The sequence below is a fragment of the Rhea pennata genome, chromosome 13 (genome assembly GCF_028389875.1).
Source record: "Rhea pennata isolate bPtePen1 chromosome 13, bPtePen1.pri, whole genome shotgun sequence".
Lineage (NCBI taxonomy): Eukaryota > Metazoa > Chordata > Aves > Rheiformes > Rheidae > Rhea > Rhea pennata.
The window spans coordinates 20558810-20581954 of record NC_084675.1 but is presented as its reverse complement, the minus strand read 5'-3'; the positions used below and the strand labels follow the sequence as shown (position 1 = coordinate 20581954).

The window sequence follows — 23145 nt, the reverse complement described above, 5'->3', positions numbered from 1 at the left end:
AGGCTTTTCAACACCAACATATTTTTAAGAAGTCCATTTTCAAACATGAAAAGAAATGACTGAAACAACGACACTTTTGATTTGAAAAACTCTGAAAATATTTTTTGGGGGGGCAGCTTGACCAACAAACCCACTTTTCACTTAAAACTGCCTCGACAGAAAACCAAGGGCCAGCCCTCATTCCGTTTTGCAGAGTCTCTTACTGTGATAGAAGCATTTTGCGGGAAGAGGCTGTTTGCATAAACTTTGCACAATTCCCCCCCCCCAAAAAAACAAAGGTCAGTTTGGCAATGAAAAATCTCATCTATCTACGGAGCAGTCTGCAAGCCCGTTCCCCACGGGTGCCCCGCTGCTGCCCGGTGCTCGGATGCCGGCCAGATGCCCCGCTCCGCGCCGGCAGGCATCGCCGTGCTGCAGCGTCCTCGGGCACGCCGACTGGCTTTGCCAACCGGAGACGCCGGCCCGGCTCCAGGCCTGCATTTCGGACGTGAAAGGTTGGCACACGCAAGATGAGTTAAAAAAAAAAAAAAAAAGAGAGAGAGAGAGAAGAGAAGAACACACACTCAATTCTGTATTACTGCGCATAAAAAAGACCTGCCTTACAGATCCTCCTAATATTTACGTTCCCAATGTATGAATTATTAATATTTAGTATCTGTGACTCACTAATATTTACTCTGGGAAGTATTTTTATAACGTTTTCTCGATATAGGAGCTAATGGAGGCTCCCGTTGTTAACGGCCAGGGAGCCCTCCCTGAACAAACTTTTCTGGTTACTGTTTAAACTGGGCTGCTGGGATCGTTTCTGACCCTGAACCTCTAACGCTGCAGCACTGAGGCTGGCAGGGATCTGCCGATGGCTCTGCTGAGACAGAGCTAATTTTAAATCTGGATCTCAAGGCAAAGGAAAAACTTCTCTTTTACTGGCAAAACTGTCACAGTCGTATGCGGTGTTCAGATTACGGGAACAGACTGCGAGAGGACACACACACAATCCCTTTTTTGGGTACTTGGCATTAATTTTATCTGAAGTCATGGATTATATAAGAAGGGAGCAGAGACCTCACACAAGTTTCTTCTCTGTCGGTGAGAGACACCCCGGGACCAGGAAGCTCTCTGCAAGGACCTCCTCCGCGCTGAGGCACAGACCACCATGATGTGCTGGGACGTGCCCAGTGCCCCGCTGCAGTGGGATCCCCCAGCGCCCACCACCAGCACGGACCAGCCCAGCCTCAACTGGCTTTTCTACAGCTCCATCTCTGCTAAACAAAGCACAGCTCTGCTACGATAAAGCCCTTTGGAGAGGGGAAAAGTTAATTTTTGGTTTCACAGGACAAGTCAATTCAAAGCACAGCAGCTATTGCTGGCTTATTGCTCTTACCTTCCTTCCTGAGAGACAGTGACTGTGCTGGAGAATTGAGACCCATTAGAGAAGGAATAAAGATGTGTTCGACCACGGATTTTTTCCATCAAACCTTCTGTTCTAGCTATTGTCCCATCTGTGGACACATTTTCAGAGCTATGTCCTGAGCTGTGCACAATATCAGCCAGCATTGACTTCAAGCACTTTTTTCCCTATAGACTAGAGATTTTTGACCTCATCAAAACTAAACTGCTTTCAGAATTTCGTTGAGGCTCTTTTTAGAACTATTGGTGTCCCCAAAAATTCCAATTTAATGTTTTAGCTTTATGAAATTATCATTAGCTGATAAAGAAGCTGCTCCTCAGAAGAGCATCGACCAGCACAAGGCTCCTTCATTCCATGCATTTTTTTTTTTCTGTGACTGTTAAAGACAGTTTTAGTTCACTCGTGTCTGGAAAGGAAAATGCACCCTGCTGTGCTAGCCTGCCACCCTGAAATGTTTGAGATTGTTGGATGACTTCGCAGATGAGAAAATTTCTATGGTCTCCATCTTCCTACCAAAAGCTTGTCCTCAGCCAGCGTTACAACCCTGACACTAGCATAGGAGGCCTCCTCCCGATCTCAGCAGCCTACGCTCTCTGGCACAGCCAATGCACAGGCACTGCTGGTTGATGTTCCCACCAGAGAGTTGCGTTACTCCCATCAGCAATATCACTGTAATGATGCCCAAATCACCCATTGCCAGCACTTCAGACCAGTTTCTTTCTAGGTTTTTTGACATTACCTAAACTCAGATGTGGCTAGCAGTTCAGGGGCCAACCAAAAACCCACCTCGGAATCCTACAGGGCTTACTTGTCTACCAAGAGACTCAAAGGGAAAAAAAATGGACCAATAGGAGCACATTGACTAGTCTTATTTTACCACTTATTATACCAGTCCATACTGTTATGAAGCTGCACACCACCACCTGAGCCACTTCTACTAAAGTGTCTCTGTCCGTACGGTGCATAGTACAATGCCAGTCCCTGACTGTGCACCATCTCAATACAAATAGATCATGTCCTTTTTCATATAATTTCATGCCTCCTTTGGTCTTGCAAATAATAGAAACTACCATTGGGAGTATTGTAAAGACGTTGTCTTGCCCATCCTCGACTCAAAGCAAAATTAGAGATGGCTACATCTTTCTTAGGAGCTATTGTCCAATGTTTTCTTAAAAACCTCTAACAACAGCCCCAAAAGACTGTGCATTCTGTTTATTCTAGTGAGAGAGCCGTTCCTTATGTTCATTCTCAATGTTTCTTTTTGTAATTTAAGGCCACTACTCACTGCCCAGTCAGTCCACTTTGGGCATGAGCATCAAATGGTGTCTCCTCTCTGCGGTACCTTTCACATTCTGCAGGAGTCACATCCCTCTCCCTCTTCTTTGCTATGCTCAACAAGCCTTCCTCATTTTTGCAGGCTTGTTTTAGCCCTCAGATCACTCTCTCTGCTCTCTTCTGGACTGTCTGTAGCTGATTGCATAGTTTCCAGGCACCGGTGTCCAAAACTAGGCACCATACTACATAGGAGACTTTTACAACGCTGAGGAAAGCTGAGAGATTCCTCATGTGTCTTGCAACCTGTATCCCTATTTGTACATCTGAGATGACATTTACCTCCTTGGCCATAGTGTGATGCTGTTGACTCTTGTTCATCTCAATTTGGCTGAATTACTACCTTACTCATGGTTTTCCATCCTAGATTCACGTCTTTCATTATTCCTTATATTTATCTCTTCTGAGCATTAGTCTATGTTTGCAGGCTGTTTCTCCAACTTTTGGAGTGAGTTTTGAATTGCAGCCTTATCCTTCAGCCCACTCCCAGTCCTCCTCAGCTCTGTGCCATCCACAGATTTAATAAACATATTCTCTATTCTGCTGTGCACATTACTAATGAAAACACTGATCAGAACTGGGCTGAAATCTTACCCAGAGAACAGTACTCCATAGACTTAAGATAGATGAACGGAAGGAGATTTTCACTGTAATCCGTAAGAAATACTCTCCAGATATAGTTACTGATCTGTTCTGGAGCCACCTTGCATTCATCTAAACCCTATTTTGATTATAAGCATGTCAAGTGAGACTATTAAAAGCCCAAATATGGTCAATCTACTGTTTCCTACTCACAACATCTGTCACATTGTTAGACAAGGAAATTAGGTTACTTTTATGACTTGTTCCTGACAATAACCATATCAAACGTCTACTTACTGCTTTGCTTTCTTCCCAACGCTCACCAATGCTTTCATTACTTGCTCCAGATATTTCTTATTTCTCTCTTTTATATGCTAATCTATAATTGCTTGGCTTGAGTTGATTGGTTCGCATCTTTCTGCGGTAGGTATTTTGCCAAGTTACTGAGTGGAGGCAGGAAGGATAGCAATTCACCCAAGGTCAAAGCACTCAGATTTGGGACGACTTCTCTGAAATTCCTGGCAGAGCCCTGCCCCAAAACTCCTGGCTCTATGTCTCAGGACAGTTTCGCTTTCAAAATTGTCCTGAACGGTAGGGGTTTTTTTTTGAAAAACTGATCCTCTGTCCTCTTGGTATAGTTAATAGATGAACTGCAAGAGATTTTAGCTTATCCTACTGCATGGGTACAAAAGACAGATGTGCAGACATGAAATCTGGAGAACAGAGCTACAGAAATGATACCCCAAAGATCTGCCTCAAGCAACTCTCAGCACAGCACATGTTGGCAGCTCCTCTTGTGGGATTACTGGTCTCCCACAGCCTGAAAGCCAGAGGAACCCCAAGTCTGTGACAGACAACCCTCATTTGTAAAGAATTGTTTTACAAGGCAGTGCTACCATCTCCTTGAGCTTCTAGATATAGAAGTCCATCTGAGCCTCCTGACTTTTAGCCTGCTATAAATAGTCTTATATTCAGTTTGACACTTAATAGTACTAAGATGTGCTTGGCTGTGAAGCGGATGATGAGGGAAACTGCATATAGCATTGGACTGCTCACACGGTACGAACAGTGAGGAGCAAACACTGCAGAGAGGAGCGCTGCATAAGGGATACCTTGTCTGTTGATTTAACTCCATAACCCTATTTTAACCACTGTCAACAAGATATAAGGGCGGTTTCTGTTTACACTGAGGCTTCTTTACACTGCTCTGTCCACACCCTAAAGTGGCATAAATGTCTCCTGAGTGCCTTAAAGTAGGTCCTTAGTATAAATGAGAACCAACCCCACAGTTTGCAAAATGGCTTTGAAAACATTGCCCTGGTGCATCCTATAAATGAATGCAGGTTTTTGAAAGAACACACACACAAGGTATGTATGGCCAGCACTATACATAGCTTCTGATGGCGTCAGGGCAGGGTTGGGAAGAGGTAAGCTGGGAGGCACAGCAAGAGGCAACAAGAGGTCTCACCCAGGAAATGCATCATCAAACAGGACAGATGAGCAGGGAGAAGTCCAGCATCCTGCTGGTCTGAGAGTCACTAGCTCCCATTTCAATATGAGCAGAAGCTGTATCCAGCTTCAGCTTCAAATATTATTTGAGGTGACTTTAATCCTTCAGCCACAGAGACAGCAAGTGAAACCAGGGGTACCAACTCCATTCCACTACCCACCACTACCCTCACTCATGTTCACATGGGTTTTTCCCTCCTTTTCACTCCACTTGCATTCAAATTTCCAGTTTTCATATCCCCTTCCTTAAAGCATGAACCTAAGTCACAACTCCTGATTGAATTAAAAAAAAAAAAAAAAAGACGTTTTGCTCCTACCTCTTGTTTTGTTCCAAGTCTTTGCTTACCTGATTCGCACATCTATCGTTTGGACAGAAGACATAGCTTGGCAGATGACACTCGCAGCAACACCATTCATCTTTGACAAGAAGATAACGTGAACAGCTCAAGTAAGAGGAGATAACCGTTAGGAGAACCAGAGCCAGTGCCCAAAGGCCTGGAGCTAACACAGAGGACAGGAGGATCTTGGTCAGAAATACCAACCTTAACACTTTGGTTAATACGCTGTTTTCCTCCCTAGGTCAACCAGGACCTAAATTTTGCAACAGTATTTTGGGGCATTTCGTAGCTCTGGCAAATAGGAAAGCAAATAACTGCTACAACCAGCCTTGGACTAATACAAATATCTCTATTTTACAATGATCTTGTTTTGTATGCAATGGAAAATTTTATTTATATCCTAGTCTTTTTTGGCAATCAGGACTCTCCCTCAAGACCACATTCAGAGACAAAAGCCGTGCAGCCCTCATTGTCTGGGGTCTGAGTTACAAATCTCCTTATTTTCTTGCTCCTTTAACCAAGACAGTATTGAATTACTGTGAAATATGGGCTGGTGTAATTTGTAGTGCTGTTGCTGAGTATGAGCTTGGAGAAAAATTCAAGGGGAATAACAAAAATTCAAAAAAAATCTACGTATTTTTTCTTCTCTTTCTCCTTTTAAAAAATCAGTGTGCATTTCACAACAGTCTAGACAGTTTTAACTTGCAACATGACTTCATAAAACACTTCTTCCTATCCTTTAATCTACTTAGGCCCTTCTGTTGCAGAGTTCCAGCCATGTTCTTAAAAGCAGACATGGATTGGCCCTGGCACTGCATCTCAGGAGGTAAGGAAAAGATGCACCTCATTCCTAATAGGGGTAAAGGTTGACTTTTAATCCCTGGAAACTGGGCTGTTTTATTTATTTGACTGTGGAACAGGCTCCACACGATGGCTCGGCACATCCTGATCTCACTCGGGCTCTCCAGGGGCTACTTTAGTCCCATGAGTAATCGCAAATAGCTCAGGCTGACCCTTCTAAATACAACCTTGGCTCTGACTGAGCATTAAAGACAAGGGGGGGCATTCATTTTGGGAAGGTTTTATTTCACAAATAATTAGAAATTAAGAGAAAACAGAGGGGGGAGAAAAGATATTTTACAATTCTGTATTTAGAAAAAAATTATAGTTTATAAACACACTGCCCCTTGAAAAACATGCAAAGGCACACACAAATTTACAAGAAACTTTTATACATAGAAGGTAGTAAAATACATCATTTTTCATAGAAAAAAAGCAACTCTATGAACTGGCCCTAAATATTTAGGCTGCACAGCTGACCACGTACGTGACTGGAGAATCCTCAATCAGCTGTTGGCCGAACCACCGCTGACTTCTTAAAAAGGACAAATCGCGAGGGCTAACCGGACTGCGGCTGCGCCCGCCGGCCAGGAGGCAGCGAAGTGACGAGCTTCAGCTTTTGCGCCCCAGGCGCTTTCTGGAAATCCAGCTCTGCTGAACCAGATCCGTTTCGCTGGCAGTGGCACGACACAACGTCTGTGTTGTGTCTTGGTTTTGGAAACAAGTTGACTGGGCACAAATGACCACGCGGCAGCAGCCTTGCCAAGGTTAACCAGATGCTTCCCTAAGCCTACTGCTCGGGCGCTTAGTTGGCACGCAATTTCCTAATCTAAAGGTCTAAGGAGGAACATATCTGGTGATACAAAGGTCAGGACATGCTGTGTCCTTAAGCTGTATTGAAATACATTAGACTAAGTAATGTTTTGGTATCATAGAAATAAAATACATGGCTAAGAACTGGTACTGTCCCACCTATATATGAACAGCTAGCACACACGATCGGAAGTAAGTGATATAACATGACCACCTTGGAGGACCTGATCTCCCCTAATGCTGGTGGAGGTATGTTCAAATTAATAGCACCCAGGACCTCGAATAATATTTGCGTAGTAAAATCACAATTTCTCTTTTGTACAACAAATATAAAAATAAACAGATACAGACTTAAATAACATCGGTTTCTAAAAATCCAAACCAGTTGGCTGAAGATAAAAATATGCAATTGTAACTTCAATTAGGCATTTTAGGATATTTCTGTTGGAATAATAATTCTTCCCTCGCCCCCTTTTTGCCAGATAGATACATCCCAAGTTGGCTGGATTTTTATGTGCTCTACGCTGATCCTCCAGGACTTTTCTCCAAGAACTCTCTCCTTGCTCACATCTCTTTCCACCATCTTACAACATCAATGGTTGTCTCGGACAGCATATTAGAGGTGGCATCCTACTTAAGCTCTGATGCGCTTTATGTGCTTTCCATATTAGGACATTAGGCCCACGATGGCCATGGTTTCATGATGCAGCATTTAATGGGCTTGCACTGGACCATGTAGAGCATTACTATCCACAGCGGGCAGAAACAGGGAAGCCTTATCTCACTGCCAAGATCTCAGACCCTTCCAACCAGCAGCTTTTCTAAGATATGTTCCAGCTGTTTTTAACATCAATTTATCTAAAAAGAAAAAATAGTTAATTCTTTCCTATCTAAAGCAAATACTGTACACCTTGAAAACGATACCATATAAACAAAGACGACACATTGAGTCATTTTTCTATATCTGTTCCAAAGGAAGTTTTGCTATGCAGAACTTAGAGAGACAGTGCAAAGCAATCCCAACTGCATACTTTACGAAAGGTCTCTTTCCAAACTCGGATTTCACAGAGAGAGAAACCTCAGCTGTGAAATAAACTGATGGATAAATGCAATTTCCTTGTTGATTTCATGGTGTTTATGGAATTAAAGAAGGGTTTAATCATGTGAACATTTTTGGTCTCTGTTTTGAAACAGCTTGAAGGGATAGCTGTATATCTCCCTAGTTTAAATTGAACACAGCCTGAGCATAAGCGCAGCTATGAGACGTCTGCCAAATAAAGTGAAGTATTTTCCCATTTGTTATACAATACTATAATCAAGTACGGAGCAGAGGGACTATGGGTTTATATGAACTGAAGAACTAAAGTTTACGTTGCCTTCTCGTGACTAATGAAGTTACTGGATGTGTGTGCATCGAAAGACAGCTAGATGCATGTGTAGATCAAGTCTAAAAATCCATTTCAAATAGAAAGCAAGGAATAGTCTCCTGCTTTAAAGAGCAGCTTATGCTAAGCTATTCTTTCGGCTAGCTTTAATTTTCTTTAAATAGTCTTTGAAATGCATTTGGATGCTTGTTGAGACATAAATAACAAAATATTAAATAACATAATTAGCACACCTATGTGTTTGGCAAATACAGCATCCTGGCCGCCCAGTGCTCCAGGATACAGCATTTGCATTGCAAGTCGGGTTCTGCAGGTGTCACAAACCAAATGGGAGAGATTCATCGAGCCCAATTCATCTCATATATTTAAAGTCTCAAAACTGCACACACAACGAAGAACTTCACTGAAGTGAACATGCTTCATATGGATGCAACCGTTTCTAACAAAAATAAGATTAACTTTATCACTGCTTGACTACTACAGATAAAACAACCAGCACTGCTGTATAAAACAATACACTGCATTTAACTGAAATTTTATTTTTTAAATGGCGTGTAATATAATGAGATGTGCCAGCACAGGAGCCCCAATTCACTGACTTCTCATAGGTTGCCAGACTTACAAATTACCTGCAAGTGTTTGACCAGCAAACACTAAACCTGCTGTTTGGATTATCCGGTGGCCTTGTTTTCTGCAGCGAGGGACTCTGCCACCAACTCCTACCCCACTCCATCCTCCAGTAAACCCCAACGTCAGGCCGACAGAAACGTCCTCTCCCGTCATACTACTTAGCTCAATGCAACGCTCCAGCAGCCTAACTCAGTGTCGCGCACGCGTGTCACCCTCTTAGGAAAAAACTCACTTTGCTCTTCTTTTACACATAAAACACCAAAATCGACCAAAAACACACTCAAAGCCCATGCTCTCCCTACAAGATGCAACTTTTAAAACGGTTTCTTGTTTTAAAGGGCCTGTTGCCTGAACAGTAGCTGACTGCTGAACCTGCTCGCCTGTGCACAGTGTCAGGCTCGCAGAAGTAGATACCTCAAACTCTAAAATGCTATCTGAGGGCCAGGCAAGGTCCACCACGTCTGCTGTATGTTGAGCCACCTCAGTTCTGTGTAGCACACCTCTCTTGTAAATTGGAAGTTACAACAGTCTATCATTACTGAATGCCCCTAGAAAAATGAAAACATGAAACGAAAAGATACAACGCTGAACTGGTGCCATGAGATGCGAACAGCTGAGTCAGAACCTGTTGTCTTTTTTTTTTTTTTTTTTTTTTTTTTGTCTTTTTTTTTCTTAATTCCCTGAAAGAGATCGGCAAGGAGGGTACGTTCAGAGCTGATGCCATCAGAGGAGCCTTCCTGTCTCTCGAGATCAACAGAGTGCTCTCCCAGAGAAACTTGCATCTTCCCTGGGAATTTACTGCTTCACAGCAAAAATTCGGAAAGCATTTCCATCTGAAGGATTCTTCAGGCTGGAGGACAAAAATGAAAAAAGAAAAGAAACGTAAATGAACCAAAGATGGGCACAGTAGGACAGACCTACAGAAAGCTCAGCGTCTTGGGGCACCTGGACTCAGCATGCTACGTTAATGTTGACGCGGCCCATTGGGAGGTGCTCACGTAAAAGCCTGGTGGGTCAGCGCAGTGACAGAGTGCATGGCAGCGCAAAGAGAAGAGGCAGAAATCCACAGATTCACATTTGTTTTATGTTTGTGCCCTAGCTCTGCGGTGTTAATGTCAATAAAAGGAACTGGGAAGCAAAAGGCACTCTACAGTGATAGCTTATATCCAAAGGACTCCATGCTCCCTTCTGCAGAAATTCTTGCATAAAGAGGAATGCGTTTTCCTAAGAACCATCGTCACGAGGCTGGCAGGCTCCCAGAGCCTGTCTGGACCATCTCCTGGTGCTGGCAGGAGGAATAGCCAGATCTGCTCACTTAAAATGACAATATAGATAGATACTCATTTTCAACCTGCAAAGGTACCTCCAACTACTGTTGGAGGTGGCTATTTGTATGGGAGCGGAGGATATTTCCATTTCCAGACCTTATTTCCTCAGATCTACTGGGCTGCAAAATCTTGGGAGAAAGGTAGAATTTGTATCTTCTGCAGAATTTACAATCTTAAAGGCAGCCTTGCCCTGTACCTGTTTGGATGTATCTCTTTACCAAGGTTATTTCCAGTGTCCTAAAGGATAAGATTTTCACTTTGATCTTTGAAAGCTAGTCCACAGTCCAGTCGATCTTGTAGCACGAAGGTGCTCCTAATTACTGAGCACAAATAACACTTTTCAAATCTCATCCAAACTCATCCCTGCAGCAATAACGTCTTCAGTTTCCCTCTCCTCCGAGAGCAGCACCTGCTGCTCATATTACAGGCCACTGCTGGTGGTAAAGTTTATTCTTAGCTGGGCCAGTATTTGTCATGCAAGTAAAAAGTTCACTCTTAGTGTAGCAGATAAAGGAAAGGAAGACAGAAGAAAAATTATATGAACAGGAAACTTTGTGACATAAATCCAAGCAGAAAGCAAACGTGCCAAATTGCAGTAAATAAACTACACTAAATATTGTTCACACTGCTGAAAAATCCTGATCCTGGTAGATCTATAGTAAAGAATCCCATATCTAATGCCTCTAGTTTGCCCATCACAGTCTTTGTTTTCTTTTCTGAAATGGTCTACAGCATTCTGGGATGTTAACTATTAGAATAAAAAAATCACAAACTCGTTTGGATCTCTTACAGTAATTATAAATGAGGAACTGCATAAAGCAGAGCCATGTCAGTAGTGACCAAAAACCACCATGCTTGTAGGTACTTTTGTTCACACAGACAGCTTTGAGGAATCAGTGCCATCCCATCAACATCTGAAAAATATACTGTAAACTGAACTGGAATGACAAATCACAAAGGACTGAACGAGCTTAGACTCAATCATTACATTCATCATTACATTAAACATTTACATGCATTGTGAGGTGCAAAATATTGGAAGCATTGAATTGCAATTATTCATTTAAACCAGCAAAGTTAGACCAAAAGAAACCATGAAGAGTTACAAGGTGGTCAACTGCATCTTCAGAATCTCTCAAGAGATTAATTTACTTATACTTCTTTCCACAAGAATAGAGAGGAAATTAATTAACAAGTACAAAAGCATCCTACACTCCAGAATTCAATGGGGATTCCTCCTATAAGCCTCAAAGCGTGACTCAAAGCTTAACAATATTCCTTACCTTTCAACAAAGATCAGAAAGTAGCTGCTCACTTGTGGAAGGTAGGACTAGGACAATACGCTCTATTTGTTTGCTTCTCAAAATTCACAGTGACATTGTTAAGTCAGGTATTTCCAGCCCACTGGCATGACTAGCTGATATCTGCTGACTTTGACATACAATTGAACACACGATCAAAAATACAAGAGAGAGGAAAGTATAATGAAGAATATCTTACCTCTCAGACTGGACTCCATTCCTTAAGGAGCCAACATAGCTTTTCTTCTTTTCTACAGGCATCACATCCACAAAACCACCTTCTTCACCTGGAATGACTCCTGCATGCACTGCTGTTTTGCAGATACTGGAGCTCTGAAAAATATTTAATTATTTTGACTTACAAAACATCTGTATTTTCTATCTGGGGATCCTGATTTACCTTTTCCATCATCATCAAGGAATAAAAAAGATAGACACATGAAAGCATGAAGCATGCCTGTTATGGACAGAGGAGGAAGAAAGATGCCACAGACCAGACCTTACCGATACATCACAAGCCCCAGCATCCTGTTCATAAAAGTACCCAAGGCAGCAGAGGGCAAGCAGCCTTTGCACTGCTCCCTCCGGTCGCGGAGCTGTGTCTGGGACATTATGTGGGGCCAAAGCTGACTCAGGGACAACTTTCCAGCCAGTGCCTCCTGCTTCTTGTGCCCACACCAGAGAACAGTGGTAACACCTCTTTGCTCATGACCTGCCACCTCTTCAAGCTCATTCACTCTGTTGCTTGAAAAGCAGACACTTCTGCTGAATTAAGCTAAACGGCCAATTATTTGGGAGAGTTCACATCCTTCTTTCTCGGAAAAATTAGGTGCACTGCACCCATTGAGTGGTCTAGCTTTCAGACAGCCAGATAAGCAGTTACCCTGTAAGACTACATTGAGCCTGAGGGAAAGGAACCCTCCTGACAGGACTAAAAACCCCACTGTATGCCCTTCTCTTACCCTGATCTACTCGATGCACAGTCAGAAGTGCTGGAGGAGCACAAAATACTAACAAGTGATGACTAAGTGCCAAAAGCATCCAGGAAATAGAGTAACAGCAGAGACAGACTTAGGCATAGTGTAAACTTGGCAATCAACCCTCTAAAGGATTTACATACAGCTAGCTGGAATAACAACAAATAAAAATCAGCCCTAGCACAGAGCACAGCAGCAGGTGAAAATCCCAAACCTAGGAACTCCTCGATCACTTTAAAAAAAAAAAAAAAAAAAAAAGCCACGACCGCAGAACCTGCAATGCCCTTGCCAGTGCCGAGGGCAAACATTCCCATGGTGTGTGTACAATACAGAGCGTGCTGCTTCTTTCCCTCAGCCTTATATGGCAGGTTTGCCTTGTCCCCTATATATTTATCATTCTGGATCGCCTATCTCTTGGCAGCTCTAGCAGTTGTAATTGCCAATTTGGTATTTTGCTTCTATATATGGTCAAGGGAGCAAGGGAACACTGTGTTTGGAAGATACACTGTGAATTTGCCCTAGTATGCAATGGGAAATCTGTAAATCTAAAATTGGCTCATAAAATTAAACCATCCTGAATCAATTTGCAACACACTCCACTGGGAGACATCCTAAACAATGTTCTTGTCAAAGCATCCCCTTTTTTCCAGGACTTGCTGTTCTGCTGCTTATTCAAAGCTTTGACCAAAAAGCTTTTTATTCCCTTACCTATACCCTTCCTTTACTGCTGTGCTGGATTATTCCCTTCTTCCACGCGAGACCAGCACACACTTTAGTGAGTTACTTGCAGAGTCTTTGGAAGGTGAGAAATACTACAGGAATAAAGGCCTTTCCCCTCAAAATCAAAACTACAACAGCAGCCCTACCAATGCAACAGCTTTCCTTAGCACAGCCCTCTTAGCACTGCACAAGTCTCCTGGGATGCCCTCGGGAGTGTTTGCTGAAGAAGTGGACTCTGAGGCATACACCATAAAATTACAATACGTTTTACAGTGGGCTATAACAATCAATGACTATGAATTTAATCACTCGTTATTTCCTCATTAGTGTGACTGGTTTAATCATTAAGGTTTATTTCTCAGGAGAGCTCAGCAACTCAACTTGGTTTCCTCTGGTGATAAAAATCTGCCTTGTTGTGCAAATGGCCTATCCTCCTCCAACTAATTGCCTCGCAAATGAGAGCACTCATGGATAGCAAATTGTGTCTCGAGAGCAGAGAGCCATCTGCTCTGGCTCAGGAGGGTCCTGAATGCAAACAGGACCCAGGTTTCCCTTGTGAGGATATCACTCTCGGAGCCAGGCAGTACGTGACTTTGGTTATTTATACATTTCCCCATGTAATGGTGTTTTGTGAAACTTAAAAGCTCTTTTACAGCCTTGATGGAGATCCCCAGGTGTTCACACAACTCCAGCACCATCTCAGAACTGCTCCGGTCTGCATGAGCATAAGTTCAGTTTTATTTCCTGGGCACATGACTGCACTCATGGAAACTGTCTATTTTTCCTCCATTTTTTCCACTGGAAAAGTCAACTATGCATGCTCTGGCACCTAGATATAACCAATCCCACAAAAGTAGGTACCTATGAGTATCCCAGGGATGCTCCCATCATCTTAAGTGCAAACCTACCTATGATACTATCAACAGCTACAAACCAGAGATCTCTACAGACACCACAAAGCAGCGAAGTGTCTTTGAATATATGCTTTTATAAGTCACCCCAAAAGACCTACTTCCAGTACTTATCTCCTTTAGCAGGTAACCCAGCCCCCTTGGCTGGGGCTGATTTTTTATGTCTTCTACCCACCCCTGCAAGACCAGCTGCCTCTCCATCAGCTGCGTGCCAGGAGAAAAGCTCACAGACGAAGTTTTGTCTAAAATTTGGCAGAGTAAACAACTTTTCCCTTCCCTGCAATGCAACACCAAAGAATATAGGCAATAATTTTTCTATTCCCTAGTCAGCCACTTCTCACCATTAATTTCAGTGCTGAAAGGATTTTGGACATGATTCCCTCCTCCCATGCACCACTTGAATCTGTAAACTTTGCATACAGGCAACAAGTCTGTTCTCATGGAGAAGTAATTCCATTCAGTGGATAGGCCTGGAATTTGGACAAGAACTTTCTCCATAAGCTTTCTCGCAATTTGTTGATGCTCCCTTACCCCCAGCTTCAAGGCTACTCCATGCGCTGGTTTCAGGGTCTTATTACTTTTGTTATGAAAAAATTCCTGCATTGCCTATACCTCTTGCACTTTAGGCCACCAAGTATACCTATAAAATCATCCTACTGCTCTGAAAAAAGTCCAGTAACTGGACTCCATGAATTAGGCTTCTCCTTTTACTCTTTGCTCCCATGATTTGCAATGATCTTTTCACAATTCCTAGCTACCGTATATCAGCAGAGTATTAGTGGTCTTATTCTGCCATTGAATACAACTACCCAAGCTTCACTAACTCCTCAGCTATCTAAATTGTGTTTAGAGACGAGAGACCTTATCTCCTATAAATCCACATTTCCCAAGCCTTTGAAGTACAGTCTAAAATAGCAGTTTTATTCTGATGAGGAAAAACAGCCAATCAGAATGCATTTAAAGTGGATAAACGCAAACTGGGATAGTGGCTCCTATGGTCCTTGAAAAAAAAAATCAGAATTATTTCGTAAAAATCACCCATTCTTCATGTCATAGCTTTGCTCTTTGTGGCAAAGCAAACCTTCACATTCCATCCTGGGATCATGCAAATATAGAAACTATCTCAGGCTGAAAGCTCAGTGAATCAGATGCAGTTACAGGGCCCAGCCAAGTATTTCTGTCACCATTGCTCGGACCGTTTACTCTTTAGTTGCCAGAGCATTTTGCAAATGGATGTTTCGGAGGAGATGCTAAGAGCCAGAAGGCACCCTGGAAGGGAGCACAGATTTGAGACAGAGCAAAATGCTTCATCTGCTCTTAGCTAACTTACTTATTAAATGAGATGCAGTTGGGGCACAAGTCCCCCCTGGGGCCATGAAGGTACCACTCCAGATGTGAAGTCAAGGAGCCCTTCTAGAAGATTAGCACTTGTCTCATCCTGCATATTGTCTGTTTTAATTATTTTTCGGACTCTGGCTTCGGTTAATTCACAGCATCCCCTCCTGGAGGGCATTCTGCACAGTCAGTGCTCCCTGGGGGAAAAGACTTGGCCCAAATTCCCCCTGCACGGCAAATGCTTTAGGATTTACCGTCATCAATACCTCTCCCCTTGCAATGTGCTTCACAGCCTCCTCAAATTCTTTTTTTCCCTGCAGGTTTCATCTTTTTCTTTTCTTTTTTTTTTCTTTTCTTTTTTGCTACTAATTGCTCACTCTCCTAAAAATGTAAGCGCTTTCCTTATTAGATTCTCGCGGTACTTTTGGCATAGTAGTCCAGAAAAAAGGTTAACTAAACCCTTTAGGAAGCGGACAAATACTTTCCCCCTGCACCTCAAATCACGTTCTGTGCTCCAGCTTATGAAACACAATACCCAGGGGGTACGGTAGGAAATGGAGCTTGTGATTCATTAAAGGACACTAATCCTTTTGCGTCAGTACAAATCAGGAAACAATACACAACTGGGATGGTGGTACTCACCTAATACCCCCGTAATCTCGGGCCTCGCTCGCTCTGCGCTAGTCTAAGGGAGTTTTCTCCCTATTTTCCACTTACTGCAGGGTCAGAGCATACGCAGGTACCACAGGATAGGACCGGTGCTGTAAATTTGCTTGTTAGCTTGTCTGCAGTAACTTGTTTGTTTGGCCCTATGTTTAAAAAAGTTGCTTCGAGCAAAACAAAAGCTGTTTAAAAATCACTTTCACAACAGCTTTCCTGATTTTTTTTAAATATAATTCCTTCAGCACATTTTTCTCAGGAGTCTGAAAAGTTCCGTGGTGACTCTAGGCTGCTAGAGTGAGACCTGCTCACCATGTAGCGTAGGTATTCATGCACTCGCTGGGACCTATGACCAGCTGACTGCTCCCTGAAGGCCTCCAGAAGGGAAGTTCCTACACACTAGGCAGACCCAAGAGGGGACATTACTAAAGGCAGCAACTCCAATGGGAGGGGGAAAAAAAAATGAGGCATGCACAAATTGAAAAAACATGGAAACAAAGGTTTTCCAAGTCTAACTTTAAGACATTTCAAAAACATGACTCTTCGTCCTGTTTTAGCATCAAGTCTCTGCTCATTCCCGTGTGCACAGTTAAGAAAAACAAACCAATAAACCCAGCTCGTATGGTTTCTTCCCACCGCACTACGCTGTGTCCCAGCGGTTCCCAAATGCTACTCAGCTCCCAGAAAGAGAAGGATGGGGCAGATGGGCTGCTTCTGCCAGCTGTGGAGCATGGTAGCACGTGTAGTAATACAAGCCCTTAGGTTGTCACCTGTGGACCTCAAGGCAGCTGACAAAGGGGGACAAGCGCAATCATGGTTTCACAGACAAGGCTCTGAGGCAGAGGATGGTTGAGTGACCTCCAAAGACCAGAAAAGCAAGTTGGTGGCAAAAACCACAAGGCTCCTACACCCGTTGTCCCAGTCCAGTGTAGTAGCACTTGTGCCTGTTGCTAACCTCTGCGGTACACCACAGCTCGCAGCGGGTATGTCTGGCTACCAGAAGCGCTGCCATTGCACTGCCACCTCCCACACTGGTGTCTCCGTGACCACAAAGGACTCTCTCCATCCAGCATGCCAGCTCGCGTGGGGAGATTATCTCCGCTGAGGGTATATCATGCTATGGGTAGAGCCATCTCACATAGATTTATCTCTGTGATACAATGCCAGGAGGACCTGGAGAGCAACCCTTCACGGACTCCAGCTGGCTCCGCGCTGTTTGCCCCACATATCCCAGTCTGTTCCTCGGGAGACCAACTTAACAACACTGGCAATACTTTTTCCCCATTTATCCCAGCCCAAAACTGCAACAGTTGGGGAGAGTTTGACTGCACATGCAACTTGTGTCTTCCTAATTTGCAGTCCTCCACATCGTTTGTGGGCCCCATCACTGCAATCTAGACTTTGTGCCTTGCGTGTTCATCAAGAAAAGGAGCATACTCACATCTGCGTAGACATTGGTGCCAAACACCGGTGCCCAGTATGATGGCTCATCTTTACAGTGGGCTGGACAATAAATCCTAGAAAACAATTTATTCATATTTATTCTCTATATAAAGGCTCAACAGGAAAACAAGTTACATTCTTGGAAGATTTCAAGTGCCTGCATCTGGTCTGCAGGTGGCAACAGTGAATCTAATTATCTGTTCCCCTCAGATGACATTTGGTAGTTACTGCAGGATGTAAATAGAGATTTTTTTTTGACCAATAAAAGAGGGGTTGATCTTCTATGACATCTTCAAAGGGGAGTTTCTATGTTTTTGCACAATCTGTTCATGAGAGTAGTAGCACGTATTCATTCCCCCCACCACCATCACTCTACACCTGCACAAAACAGCTTTCTAGAGCAAAGTTCCCCCACATTTTAAGATGAAAAGGATAAAACATCCAAAAAACAGCAAGTACAAGAGAATAGAGGCAGAGCATGAAGCTGCACACCCATGCTCAGCAGCTCACTGAAACGGATCATGTTTCCTGGCTTTCCTATGCTGCTGGATCAGCTGAGAAACTTAGCATGGATTTTATATCACGATGTCAGTGTGCCTGCTCGTGCTGAGGATGTGCCCAGGGAAGAGCCTGGCTGCAGAAGGAGGCGTGCAATTCTTGAACCCCTTCTCCAGCTCAGCTGGCATAACCTGCTCCTCTTCCTTTAGCCCCCAGATTTGGGCATCTCCGTGCGGTTGAACCTGCTTTAACCTGCCTGTCCCTCCAGCAGCGCAGATTTAAGCCAAACGCAAACAGGGTCATGCTCGTGGTATGCCGTTACCTTGGGCAGTGAGATGCCGGCTTTTTGAACTGGCACAGTTCGGCTACTGTGGTATAACAATCCAGCGTCTGCGCTGCAGAAAGAAAAACAGAGAGGCAAATTATTAGGACTGATAGCTCGAGCCTCGGTCCCGCCGAGGCTCCAACAAGCCGCGCGTCCAGCTGAGGGCAGAGCTGCAGCCAGAAGGAAAGCTGCTTTCTGCTCTCCGCACAGTACAGAGGAGAGCCTCCAAAGCTCTCCAGCAGAAATCCAGCTGGGTTACTACAGCATAGTCTTCAAAAGGTCACAACTAGAGAAAAGTAGCTAACTCATAAGATTAGTGTATTGTTGCTACAACAGCTAGGTAGACTCCAGACTTGGAGTCTTAGTAAACTGACACCTCAGGTTTTAGCCTAACACATAAGGATGGCTGACCTTCCACCACTCCGTCATCAGCAGCTCATGATGCTGCAGCAGAGATTTAGACCTGACCATGACTCACCACCAAGAGATGCTGCTGAAAATGGGCAGTTATCTCACTGTTTGGCTCCCTACTCCTAGCTCCCATGGAAAAATGAGATGGTTGATAGTGAAATGGCCCATGTTGGATGATGGATGGCCAGAGCAGTTCTTAGCTGTGATATCAGTTCTTTTAACATGACCACTTAAAATGAAGAGTATTGTATGGAATGATGTTTGCAAGCATGCCATAAAACTCTCTCAACAATGATTTCTCCTCAGCTTTATGAACTTACTTGTGACTTTGGAAACCATGAATGCATTTGAGGGCTTATTTTTCCTATAAAATAAGCAAACAAAAAGGATTATTAAAAATCAGTGTACTATAATTACTTAAATTACTCAACATCTACTTATATTTAAAACAAATACAGAGGTGAGATTTTTTTTTTTTTCAAAAAAGTAGTACCTAAAAGATTCTACGCCGTTTCTGGTGGACTTCACGAATGACGGCGTCCTCCCCTTCCTCGTGATATCAACCAGTCCTCCCTTGTTGTCTAGGATGCCGTAATGAATGGCAGCACGGCATATGCTCGATGACTGAGAGGAACGGAACAAATTGCACGTGAAATAGATCTGAATCACGGGGCAACACCAACCAACAACTGTGCAAAAACCCAATAAGGAGTAAAACCACCACCAAAATGCCAAGTGGAAAATGAACGGAGCACTGCTGTTAAACATTACCCTTCCAACATAACCTTACTCGTTTTTTCTCTTCCAAGCATTGCTTGGTTGAACAACAAACTTTTTTTAAACAACAAAACTGAATATTCAGAGATAATTTAGAGGAAAAGCAATATTGGAAATTAACTACCCTATGAAATATTTCCAGTTCTCAACAAAATACTAAAACCCAAAATATTTCTGTTGAAATTACTTGAGGTGACAGGTATCTACAATCCCAGAAGTTGCGAGGCAACAGTGTTTCCTGGGCGATGCCATCATGCACCCATGGCAAGAACAGGGAACGAGGTTATTCCAGGGAAAACACCAATAGTGCACTGGTAAAAGTATCTAGGACTTGTGGTATTTGGCTTTATACTGAAAACTTGGAATTTCAAGCAGAAAGCAAACATGTTTTTATACAAAAAAACACTTTCATCTTCAACCTTTTTTCACCGCAAAAGTAGTTTTGATGGGAAAACATCACCATGCTTTTCATGTAAATTATTTTGCTAATTCAAGATTCATCAGATCATCCCGAAATATTCTCTAGTTACAACTTTTAGCAGTGTTTTTAGTATAGAGTTTCTGTTCAGTATGACAACTGTCTGCACTACAAAAAAGATCCGTGAAAGAATTGTTGATCCATGTCCCTCAGTCTCCGTGGATTTTAATTGCACATTAAGTGTATTCATGAAAAGATCAAGTCTGGAATCACTTCACCTTTCCAGACATTTTTTTTAATCGCTAAGATGAGGAAAATGCAGATAATCTTTGTTAGCACATTTTACAGCACCACAGTTGGAGAATTCGAAAAGCCAAATTACATTAGAATAGTTGGCATTCCCCATTTCTGTTATTACCACTAACTCCCCACAAATTACATCTATGAGCTATTAAAAGGTACTTACACTCTCATAATAAAATGTTCCAAAGATCTTTCCCTTACTGTACAGGCAGCCAGCTGGGCACAGATACCTAGTGAAGATATATATCTTTGAGGGTGGCAAAAAAACAATTCAAGAAAAACAGACTTTGACTCTATTTCATTTAATAGTCATTCCATTCATTTCACGTAATTCTTCCATTTAAAAACAAGATTGCAAAATAGCTACTTTTTAAAACTGTTTCTCCACCCTTCTTAAAAACCCGACCAATATTTAGATTCTGTGGATTTGGGTTTTCTCCAAGTGATAAACTGTCCTGTTCTTTACAGAAACCTTAACCAGAAGTTCTTGACTGGCTGGGAGGGGACAAGCCATGAATTATTCGTCTGCCTTGGACAGGAATGGAACGCACGAGAAAGGTTCAAAAAAATGACAGCCAAAATTTATTAAATGATTTTGGACACCTGGATCTGTGGGTTATCATGGCTGCATAAAATAAACCGAGTCACCTTACTGCTAATCTTGGCTGAATGCTTTGTAGAAAGAGAATGAAAGCTTTTTCAAGGCCTTGGGTAAAACCCTTCAAGGGATTTACCTAGATAGTCACAAAAAATATATATATTACAGGCTTTCCCTTGTTTGCAAGAACCTGCCAAATTTTAGACCGCTTTTTCCTGGACTGCTCCAAGAGAGATCATTGAAACGCTACCTGTTGCATGTTGAGCCTCTGCATTTGTCTCTCATCTTGGTTTCACAGGTAATGACTTGTGCTGGGGAAAAAAAATATATGTAGAGTAAACAAAATGTGAGGTGCAAGAGGAAGACCGAGAGGGAGTGCCAGATAAAATGTGGTTTGTGCCTATTCAGCTTTTTGCATACAAGAAGACAGGTGTTTTCTTAAATATTAACAAGGAAGAAACATTTGACAGCAGAAGGCTTTGATTTACAGCCCAAGGGCTACAGCCAGAGCTCTGATTCTCCATTTAATTGCAGGCTCTCGAGATGGTAGCAGATAAACTTGAAAAGGATGTGGTTGTTCGCTTCCCCTCAGTTTCAGGATAACGCTCTTTTAATTAACAATGATTAGCAAACAAGAACGGAAACACCGTCGTGCCACAATTCTGCAATGTTCCCAAGCAAGAAAGACAAAGAGGAGGGGGAAAAGTATACAGCCAAAATCCCCAAAACAGTTATGGAGAGGGTGGCTGTTGAGTTCAGTATATTTTAAATGTGACACAAACCCAACATTTGCTGAAGTGACTCCCGATCTAGGAACCTTCGCTCCGTTGACACTTACTCGTCTTAGAAGGCAGCACCGGGCGTAAAGGACGAGCAAACACTGCCCAGCGCCACGGGAGGCAGGGCACGAGCGGCTTCTGCGAGCTTTGCTCTTCGCTTCTGCTATAACTGACTGCAAATTATCACCCAGATCACCTTCCCCCTCCACTCAAACATCCTCCCGGGTGGTTTTTTTAACTGACCCCTCCACGCTTCATCCTAGAGAGGAGCTGAAGAACAAAGACGCCGTCTTACTCATGTAGCTGGCCGGGGCGATCTTCTTGGGCTTGACTGGTTTGGTGGGTTTGCTCTCCAGGTTGGGGAACCACACGGGTTTGTGCTCTGCGATCTGCGAAGTCTCCACTTCATTGGTCTCATCTGTCTCGGGGATTATAGTATCCTCATAACGATAATCTTGTTAGAAGGGGGATTAAAAATAATGGCAGCATGTTAGTATTAACAGGAAAGGCAGACAAGCTCATACGTTAAGGGAGATTATTTGCTTTGACAAGGATCCATTTTTAAATAGCTGGAAACTCAAAATGCAAGTTAAACATGGTGTAGGGCTGCTGCCAAGGCAGGTAGTGCACTGGGAGAGGAGACCTGGCTTTCCAGCAGTCACTTGTTCTGCACATAGAGCAGCATTTACAGAGCTTAACGATAAACGGTTGCAATGAACCTCATCATCTAGAGAACAGAACTGCACTGAAATTTCTACTTTTCTGACCTGGTTCCAGCTCTTCCACTCCAGATGGAAATTAAAAAAAAAAAAAAAAAAAAAAAAAAGTAAAAAAATAAAAAAAGAGAGAGAGAAATTTTCTGGAAGTCTACCAAAAAGGGAGCGTTAGCACCTAGGAAGGTGGCTGAAGCTCCTCAAAATCCCCCAAGGCCACAGCCTCATCCTGCCCAGCAGTAAAGCAAGGGTCTCACTGCAGCCTAATTGCTGCTACATCGCAGCTCCGTAGCCACGGAGCCGTTATCCTGCTTTTTACCTCCGCTAAAGAACAAGTCTGCTGCTGTTGCAGGTAGGAAAAGGGACTCTGGAAATGGTGCCAGCTAAATTCATTGCACTTGGCTCGTCTCATCTGAAACCTTACGCTGCGCTCGTCCTCGGCAGCAAAAAGACCGACGCAAACAAGGGGATGATGGATGGCTGAAATCTTCCAGAGGAATTTCTCCCTCCAGCTGCACAAGCAGCGTGCTCCATCGCCTCGCGTTGCGGCATCCACCTGCACTCGCTCGGCTTTCCTGGTGGTTCCCAATGCCCCCAGATTAAAACGACAAATACAAAAAAATGAGCCTCTGCTTTGGGAAAATCTCCAGTTTGCCCATTTCTGGAAGCCCCAGTTTTCTGTGCAATAAAACATATGGGGGAGAAAAAAAGAAAAAAAAAGACAGCCTCAGTGCTTGTGCCAGTAAACACTCTGCCCTCGGGAAATAGAGCTGCTTCACTGGAAATTTCAGCATTAATAGCATTTTATACC

General features: G+C 43.1%; 1 protein-coding gene across 2 annotated transcripts in view; it reads right to left on the bottom strand.

Annotated features, from left to right (window-relative positions):
- Window positions 1–6238: 6238 nt before the first annotated feature.
- CRISPLD2 (cysteine rich secretory protein LCCL domain containing 2) overlaps window positions 6239–23145 on the bottom strand; it is a 32011-nt gene continuing 15104 nt past the window's right edge. For both annotated transcript variants that reach the window (XM_062586808.1, XM_062586807.1), the window contains exons 7-15: window positions 21917–22075; window positions 21093–21153; window positions 20408–20474; window positions 19240–19370; window positions 19067–19110; window positions 18333–18405; window positions 17511–17586; window positions 11666–11799; window positions 6239–9687 (exon numbers count right to left, since the gene is read on the bottom strand). In XM_062586808.1, coding sequence (XP_062442792.1) covers window positions 9633–9687; window positions 11666–11799; window positions 17511–17586; window positions 18333–18405; window positions 19067–19110; window positions 19240–19370; window positions 20408–20474; window positions 21093–21153; window positions 21917–22075 — 800 coding nt within the window. In that variant the 3' untranslated portion in view covers window positions 6239–9632. The remainder of the gene's footprint in view (window positions 9688–11665; window positions 11800–17510; window positions 17587–18332; window positions 18406–19066; window positions 19111–19239; window positions 19371–20407; window positions 20475–21092; window positions 21154–21916; window positions 22076–23145) is intronic.